This window comes from Etheostoma cragini, chromosome 4 (assembly GCF_013103735.1).
Source record: "Etheostoma cragini isolate CJK2018 chromosome 4, CSU_Ecrag_1.0, whole genome shotgun sequence".
NCBI lineage: Eukaryota > Metazoa > Chordata > Actinopteri > Perciformes > Percidae > Etheostoma > Etheostoma cragini.
The window spans coordinates 22,602,825-22,611,460 of record NC_048410.1 but is presented as its reverse complement, the minus strand read 5'-3'; the positions used below and the strand labels follow the sequence as shown (position 1 = coordinate 22,611,460).

The following is an 8,636-nucleotide window of genomic DNA, read 5'->3' as shown; positions in this document are numbered from 1 at the left end:
CCCCCCCCCCCCCCCCCCCGGGATGAGCCTCTACCCAGGCTCACCCTCTCCCTGACAACGTTTAGTGCCGTTGCTTTGTCACAGCAGTGTTTCTGTAATTTCTCCTTTCTTTTCTTCTACGCCGTCTGCTGACAATTAAAAGTCAAATGCTATTGTCACCAGGCAGCCCTCTGAGCATAAAGGACTACTGTTCACTTCTGGTCAGTCAGAGTCGGCTTGCATCTCTGCTACCAATTTTGCCCTCATTTAAAATGGCGTGGGGTCCGGATGCTTATTCAGGTCAACATCCTCTGGTCACTTGGCAACCAGGAAGAGGGCACTTTCAGAGGTGAAGGGTGAGGAGTTATTTTCAAACGTCTCTTGCAGAGGACTGGGTTTATTTACGTCTGTCTGCTTGCAATGATCACATGTTTTAGACATTTTGAAACACTCTTTAAGTTGAGGTATGTATCTCTTCCTCTTAATTGTATCTAGATGCACAGTCAATGATTTAATACAAAAAAATCAATAGTCATTCAAAGCCCATTTGTTTCAGCCATGGTAGATTTCATGTTTACTTTTTTTATACATAAAAAAATTGATTTGGACAGATTTAGGACAGATTTAGAACAGATGTGTGGTTGTGTATCAATGTAGCAGGTTCTCTGACTCTTTGATGTTGTGCTGTTCTAATTTTTACACCCTGACAGTATTAAATATATGCACAGACCATTTTTTTTTAAGCACATTGCAATATTCAATTAGCTCTGTGTGTGTCTGTCTGTCTTTGTCCGCAGGTGTTCCAGCAGGCGTTACACAGACAGCCTAACACAGCAGCACAGTACCTGCAGCAGATGTATGCTGCTCAGCAGCAGCACCTGATGTTACAGACCGCGGCCCTCCAGCAGCAGCACAACCTTAGCACCGCTCAGCTCCAGAGCCTGCAGGTCAGCACATGAAAGAATCATTCTCACAGTGGAAAAGATGTGTCTGTTATTGTTGACCCCCTCCAACACTTGTTTCAGGAAATGTTAAATTTCTCTTTCTCTCTCCGTCTCCTGTCATGGGATAGGCCAGTCTCGCAGCTGGCCGGCAAAGCTCCTCACAGAACGGCACTTCATCCCAGCAAACCGGATCGACTCAGGCTACGGTAAGGGCAGGTGTTAGTGTTGGGTCTTTCTCTTCAGGACGTCTTAAGGTTTACTTCTCTTTGTCCCTGAGATTATCATGGAAGTTGATTTTAACATCACAATGCTTTGGTGGAACTGGGCTGTGCTACTTCTCTTTTGCTCTAAAAAAACAATGTTGGTAACATTCAGAAGTAAAACACTCTGGATGTTGTATATTTGATGTGTTGTTTTAACCCTCATGTTGTCTTCTGGTCAAATTGACCCGTTTTCCAATATCAATGTTCTTTTTAACTACCCAAAATAACATGATCGATTCCTCACAACGCTCTTTGCCAATTAGAAATCTCTACTTTCATAAATTTTTATAAAATTATTCAATTTTATAGCATTTGAAAAACAAATTGAAGTGGTTTTGAAATAGTATTGAGTAAACCTTAACATATTCCAGTCTGGGATTATCCATCAACATACATTCCTTTAATTTTAGTTTAAATAATTCCTAATTTCTGCTTTTCTAACTCAAACATCAGGTATAATTTACTATAAATGAAGGTTATTGACCATAATTTCTAAAAATAACTACAACTAAAGTTAAAAAGTTAGTGTTACGTAGTGTTAAACATAAAAAAGTGACAAACAAAAAAGCGTCAAAAGTGTTGAAAAAATGGGACACAAATGTAACGAAAAGTTAAAAACATTGATAAAAAGCATCAAAAAAAGTGTTGATTTTCAATTTTGACGGGAAGACAACACAAGGCTTAAAGGTAATTGGAGTATTGATACAGATAGAGTAAAGGAAGTTTAGCACCTAATTATCCTGTTGTTCTTCTCCCTGTAGATCAACCTGACCACCTCCCCGGCAGCAGCTCAGCTGATCAGCCGGGCCCAGAGCATTAGTTCCACCCCCAGCAGTATTTCCCAGCAGGCTGTTCTGCTGGGCAGCCCATCTAGCACCACGCTCACGGCCAGCCAGGCACAGATGTACCTGCGCGCACAGATGGTGAGACTGCAGACACAAGGAGCATAGCCACTGGCACATTTATATAAGTATACATAAATACAACCTCACACACATACTGCTTATATAAATAAAGACTATCTAGCTCATGATTTTTTATTCTGTGTGTTTTAGGATTGATGCATGTCTCTGCCATAATAAATGGTGTGCTTTATTGTCATTATTCCTCCAGAATTATCTGTCTGTTTATTATCTGTGTGTCTGTCTGGGCTCATTATAAACAAAAGCTTTAGTTCTAATTTAATCTTCTGGCGTTTAAATAGCGCATAGTATTTGTAGTCATTTTCTTTTTACTTGCTTTTTTTCCCACACATACACTTATTAAAGTTTTAACACCGTGTAACTATATAAAATAACTGTAGGGCGCGGCAATATGGATAAAATCAAATATCACAATCATTTTGACCAAATACCTCGATATCAATACCACAACAATATTGTAGTGTTGACTTTTGGTGCCTTTACAAAATATTTACACAATTAGATTTTGATAAATAATCATTAGTAGTGTGTACATATTACCTAAGTGGGTAAAAGCAAATATACAACAGTCTGGTAACTTCAGAAAATTACATAACTTTACTGTAATGCAGCCTTTAAAACAAGGAAAAGACAACACATGCCATATTACAATATCCAAAATCTAAGACGATATCTAGTCTCATATACAATATCGATATATATATATCCCAGCTCTACCCACTGCTGTATCAATATGTTTTGTTTTGAAGATAAAGATTACAAAGATAAACGTCTGCTAATCTAGAGTTTTCATAGCAAGAATATCCTCTCCAAAACACATGAACAGGGTCCTTTTAGCTTGGACTGCTTCACATAATGATCTTTTTAAATGTTTTTGTGCTCTGGCCTGTTCTCATTTGCTCATTAATTGGAGATTAGAGAAGAATTCAGTGGTCAAAAGTTGTTTCTTAATACACCTGGCCACTGTAGTTTTTAGCACACACTACTCAAACAGGAATAAATAGTGCTAAAAGTGCTTTTGTTACCAGCCGGGACAGAGACACTGATTTTGTGTGCGTGTCCATGTGTGTATGCTTGTGTGTGTGTATGCTTGTGTGTGTATGCTTGTGTGTGTATGCTTGTGTGCGCGTGTGTGTGTGCGTGTGTGTGTGCGTGTGTGTGTGTGTGTGTGTGTGTTGCTTTCAAGGCCCAGCAGAGTAATCTGGTGCAGGTGGCCCGGAGCCTGGGCCGGGCTGTTCCTCTGTCCCCGCAGCTCATCTTTACTCCAACGGCCACAGTGACTGCTGTCCAGTCGGAGAGCTCCACGCAGGCCTCCTTACAGGTAGGATTACTGGAAGATAGTTTCACTAAATGACAAATACAAACTTTTATTAACGTTAACGTCCTGAACTTGACCTTTCTGTGTGTAACATTTGGAGGCTTTGAGAAAGTTGCCGCAGTGATTGGAAATCCAGCACTAGATGATGTGAGATGTGAATTAATACGCCTCCATTGGTTTGTAAAGAATTGAGTGATGTACACTTATTTTGTAATAACACAATTCTAAAAAGCTTATAATGTCTACATCACTTTGTGACTCTAAACAACCTTCCATCATTCTGTCTTCAGAATCAGGTCCAGAACCTTGTCATCCGTGGCCAGCAGGGGGCAGCCACCTCCTCCTCTCAGACTCAGACCCTGCAGGCTCTCAGTCTGAAGCAGAGCCCTGTGCCCATCCAGCCCGCCTCACTGATCAAGAATCCCAGCCAAGTAACGCAGGCGTCCACAGGAGGAAAGGCGGTCTCCTTCGACAGTTCATCTGAAGCAGGGAAGAAGGGGGACAGCGCAGCAGTCACAGAAGTCCGAGCTATAAACATGAGCCGCAGTGTCACAGCTGTCAGTGCTCAGTCCCTGACTACTCCAAGTAAGTGTCTGCAACCCTACAGCCTGAAAATATTAATAATAAAGTCTGAATCTGTGCAGTTTATTTACCCATATACTGTAACTGATCCTGGCAGTGGCCCAAACCAACAGAAATAAACTCTCTCACAAAGGCATTTAGTGTTACAATAATAGACATTAGCAATAGAGATGGTCCAATACCATTTCTTGGTTCCTGATACAGATTCTGATACCTTGACTTGAGTACTTATCCAATACCAGTGTTTATGCTACTATCCCTGCATGGATGGGATATGATTTCTATCTTTGACGTTCTGGCTCAGGTTAAACTCTTTGTGAAACATAAACAAACACAAACAATGATCGCCACAGAACTTTCCTTTATTATCCAGTTTAATAGTTAGTCGGAAAAGAACATACATAAACTACTTTAATGTAGATTTTCTTTAGGGCTTTATTACGTGGTATCGGATCGGTACATAAACTCCAGTACTTCCCGATACCAGCGTCTTATGCAGTGTCGGAGACGATACTGATACTGGTTTCGGTATTGGAACATCTCTAATTAGCAATATGGGTATTGGAGCAAAATCTGTTGGTTGATTAATCAAGAAATTAGTTTGATAGCTGATGGATAATCTTTTGCAATGGACAATTAAAAATATGCTGGTAGCACAAGGGATCTACCAATGAAATATCTCAACAACTAACGGATTGATTGCCATGACATTTTGAACAGACATTGATGGCACGCAGATGATGAAGTCTTATCACGTTGGTCATCCCCTGACTTTCCCTGCAGTGCCACTGGTCAAAGTTATCGCTTATCCTGTGAAATATCATCAGTCCTAATGAATTATTCTATAGCACCATTATCAGGTCAAGATTTTGGGGGGAAAAGTATGTCCAATATTCTGAAAAATACCTGCTAAATTAACATACCCATCAGCCTTCAGCTGTATATAGTATCTTGTGCTAATTAGAAAGTATTAGCATAACATGCTTAACTAAAATGGTAATCATTATACCTGCTAAACCTCAGCATGTTAGCGTTGTCATTGTGAACATGTTGCCATGCTGATGTAAGCCTCAGTTCAGCCTCTCAGAGATGGCAAAGCATCCACACTGGTTACAGAGAAAATGGCATCTTGTAAAATTTAAACAGTTAATTTACATTTATATTTTCATGATAAATGAAATTGCCTTTCTAGTTGCTTTGCCCTTTTGTTGATTTCAAATAGACTTGGGGCTCCAGGCAGCAGCCATAAATACAGTAGAATGTGTTCTTGTGTTTAATGTGAAATAAGATGAGAAAAAAGTTTTTTACACTTTGCGTTTTTAATAGCTTTCCCTGGGCTGTGAGTGTGACATGTCAGGGCCTGCATTACAATCCCTTTCACTCACTGGGGGGGCGGGGGGGGGGGGACCAGCTGTAAGACCGTGCTGTGTTGGCCTGTGTCTGGAACAGTTGAGCTGCTTTGGAAATTAGAAGCTCTGAATGGCACACTGCCATTCAAGAGTCTTTCAAAACCAAACAGCGTTTTTTTCTCTTCTTTTTTAGTGTCAATGATTGTGAATGTGCCAGCAATACAAGCTGATTAAATCAAATTTAGTCCAGTTTGTTTGCAGGATAAGACCCTTCAGATGCATTATCCCATTTTCAAGAGACATCACATTTCACAAAATAGTTGATTGAACAAGATCCCAAAGATTTCTATGTACCATATGCATGTGTATGTGCTGGGAGTGGTACCTGTGTGTACACGACTGCGAACCTTTTATAATAATATACACCTCAGTATACTGTTTGCGCAAGATGTTGTTTTTATCTGCTGTGTTTGTGTGTGTGTAAGGGGGGGGAGTTGGGATTATCTGAGCGTGTCAGTGCACAACTGTGTCTGCCGTAATGGATTCACATAAAATGAAAGGGAGGATAGAAGCTGAAAAAATCTGGCTGCATGCTGTCTGGCAAAATTAACATGGGTTGCCATAGCAGCAGGCCATGAGGGACAGGTGTGCACATGAGATGCTGGGGAGTTAATTCACTGTGGATCAGGAGGCTGTATGGCTGGCTGGCTGATAGGCTTCAAATTAGGATAAAAGGTTGGGTTCAGTTTGGCTGTGACTGGGTCATTATGCACTTTTGATTTTCAACGTAAACCTTTGTAGTGACATGCCACTGTCTCTTGTAGATCCAAAAGTTCACCAAATACTTTCATGATTGACGTTTAGTGTCTTATTGTGGCTGATAGATAGACAAACCAGAAATTTAGCTTCAGGAAACCAGGGATTTTGTTGGTGATTAGTAAATTTACATCTTGTCCATAATAGCCCTGGCTTTAATGATGGCTATAATTAGGCGTTGGGTCTAATTAGTGAGTATTTTTTAAAGGTGTGTAAAATGTTGTTTTTATGCACTTTGTTTAGAATCAGATTTTTTTTTTTACATGACTTGAAGGCAGAATACAACATGGAAAACAAGTTAGACAGATAATGTGCTGAGCGTAATGAGGCTCAAACATACAAAAGAGTCTGTAACCATAATGTTATTATTGAAATTGTATCGTAAATCAAACACATGTTTACTTTCATTAGCGTTGACTCCAGAGGAATCAAGTCTGGCCTGATCTGAGAGAACACCAAAAATGGAAGAGGTGTGATTAAATGTGTTTTGCTATTTTTGGTCATCAGTTTACATCTCGCTTTCCACAAGATGGCAGAACATTTTAGAACAATGTCTCTGTTACTGTGAACATCACAGGCATTAAAAGTCTGTCCTTTGTATAGGAATTGGACTGGAAACAAATGTTGCGTCTGCCTTGTTGCAGAAAGTGTTTGTCATCGCCTCTTCTTGGCACTAAAGAGCCGGCACTTTACTCTAAAAACCACAGCAGGGAACCCCCAAAAGCACCATGCTCACAGATTAAAAGAGCAGCTCTGAACATGAAAGTCTGTCTTAGCATATTTATCTCGCTGCTAAAAACAGTATAAGTTGCCAGTTTCACTTAATTATGTTTACAAAAAATGAAAAACCACACTTAAACTTCATGCAAAACTTAATGACCACTAATATTTCACCTTGTTCTTGTCTATTAAAACCAACATTCAGTGTCTCTTTTTTGTTGATCTGAAAATATAGCATCACTAAAGAGTGTACAACTGCTGTAGTAATGAGATGTGTGATTTTGTTTTCTTCTTGATTATTTTCACTTGAGACGGGCCTTTTTGTTTGTCTGGAGAAGTGGGGTCTTCAAACCAAACAAACCAGGAGCTTGATTCATTTAGATAGTGCTCCCTTAATGCCTACTTGATAAATTATCCCATTTAAAAAATTTAAAAAATACATGATATTTGAATTGTATTTAAGTGAGGAAAGAGGGCGTAAGGCCTGCTGTTGCTCTTTTGTTTTAGGTCAGAATGTGTCTCATGAATGTGAGCCAAAGTGGCAGCCAGTGAGAATGTGGAAACTCTGGGATTTTCCAGGGCCTGGTGCTGCAAACCCATGAGAAACATATTCTGTCCTCAACCGTGGGACATTGTGCAATAACATGCCGATAAAGTAAAAGGGCTACACACATTTAGGCCATTGCCACATATTGCATGTTGTGTGATTGCATGTGTATATATGTGTGGGTGTAGGGGGTGGCGGAGTCATTCCAGTCCAAGACCTTGAGGGGGAATAGCATTTAAATGAATTCCCCTGTCTTCCTCTTCTTCCAAGACTTCTTTCTGTTCCTCATTAGGGGTTTGAGAAAGTTGTAAGGATTCACAGGCTGGTTGGATCTGGTGTGCACTGATTCAGAAATCCCCCTCCTTCGCTGACTGGGCGGAGATTCTCCATGAAAAGTGCTGCTACTATTAAATTACAAAACTGTTCTTGGTGTATTTTGACTCATGTGTTGTCGTTTTTTATTACAGTTTAACTTATGTTAAGACCACATTACAATAGAATCATTGGTAAAATCAAATCATGAGGTCAGGTGAATATTTCTGAAAGCATAAAGCCATCTTTTCATACAGTTGCCAAAGTGTAAGAGGACACTAGGCCCTGCTCCTAAGATTGGTTCTTCTAGTGCTCCGACTAACGATTGTTTTCCTTAGCGATTGATTTGCAGATCATTTTTGGAATGTCAAATAGCCTATATAACTTCGACACAACCCAAAGTGACATCTTTAAGTGATTGTCTTTTTTTCATTGCCAGTGACGTCATTACCACTGCCAAGGATGATATGTTGTCGGGTTGGTTTATCCGTTTGTTGGTTTGTCTGTCTGTCAGAAGGATTACTACTACTACTACTGCTATAAACTACTTGCCTGAGTTTCAGGAGGTGAAAATGGTGGAGCAATGGCCAATGAAGGGCAAATACCATTTTGGAGTAGATCCGATTTGCCGGGCAGAAGCACACATTTTTTTCCCTTTCAATAACATTGTGTTTTTGGTGCTGTTATGCTATTATATATAATTGGAGAAAATTCACACTGCAATAACATTGTGAGATAGAGAGGAATACTTCACCTTTAACATTGTGGTTACTCCTTTTTTATTTTTTATTTATTAATAAAGAACTACATTAAAAAAATCCGATTAAGGAGTTTAGTATGATTTCATGATGCATCATCTAATAATTTTTATTATTTTTGGCAT

At 39.6% G+C, this 8,636-nt stretch overlaps 1 protein-coding gene across 3 annotated transcripts in view; it reads left to right on the top strand.

Annotated features, from left to right (window-relative positions):
* Positions 1-778: 778 nt before the first annotated feature.
* The window catches only part of phc2b (polyhomeotic homolog 2b (Drosophila)), a 23,136-nt gene continuing 15,278 nt past the window's right edge, over positions 779-8,636 (top strand). For 2 of the 3 annotated variants that reach the window (XM_034870559.1, XM_034870557.1), the window contains exons 1-5: positions 779-926; positions 1,052-1,129; positions 1,948-2,109; positions 3,296-3,430; positions 3,718-4,003. In XM_034870559.1, the coding sequence (XP_034726450.1) occupies positions 834-926; positions 1,052-1,129; positions 1,948-2,109; positions 3,296-3,430; positions 3,718-4,003 (754 nt within the window). In that variant the 5' untranslated portion in view covers positions 779-833. Of the gene's footprint in view, positions 927-1,051; positions 1,130-1,947; positions 2,110-3,295; positions 3,431-3,717; positions 4,013-8,636 lie in introns of all 3 variants that reach the window. The other variant, XM_034870558.1, reaches the window with a different exon arrangement.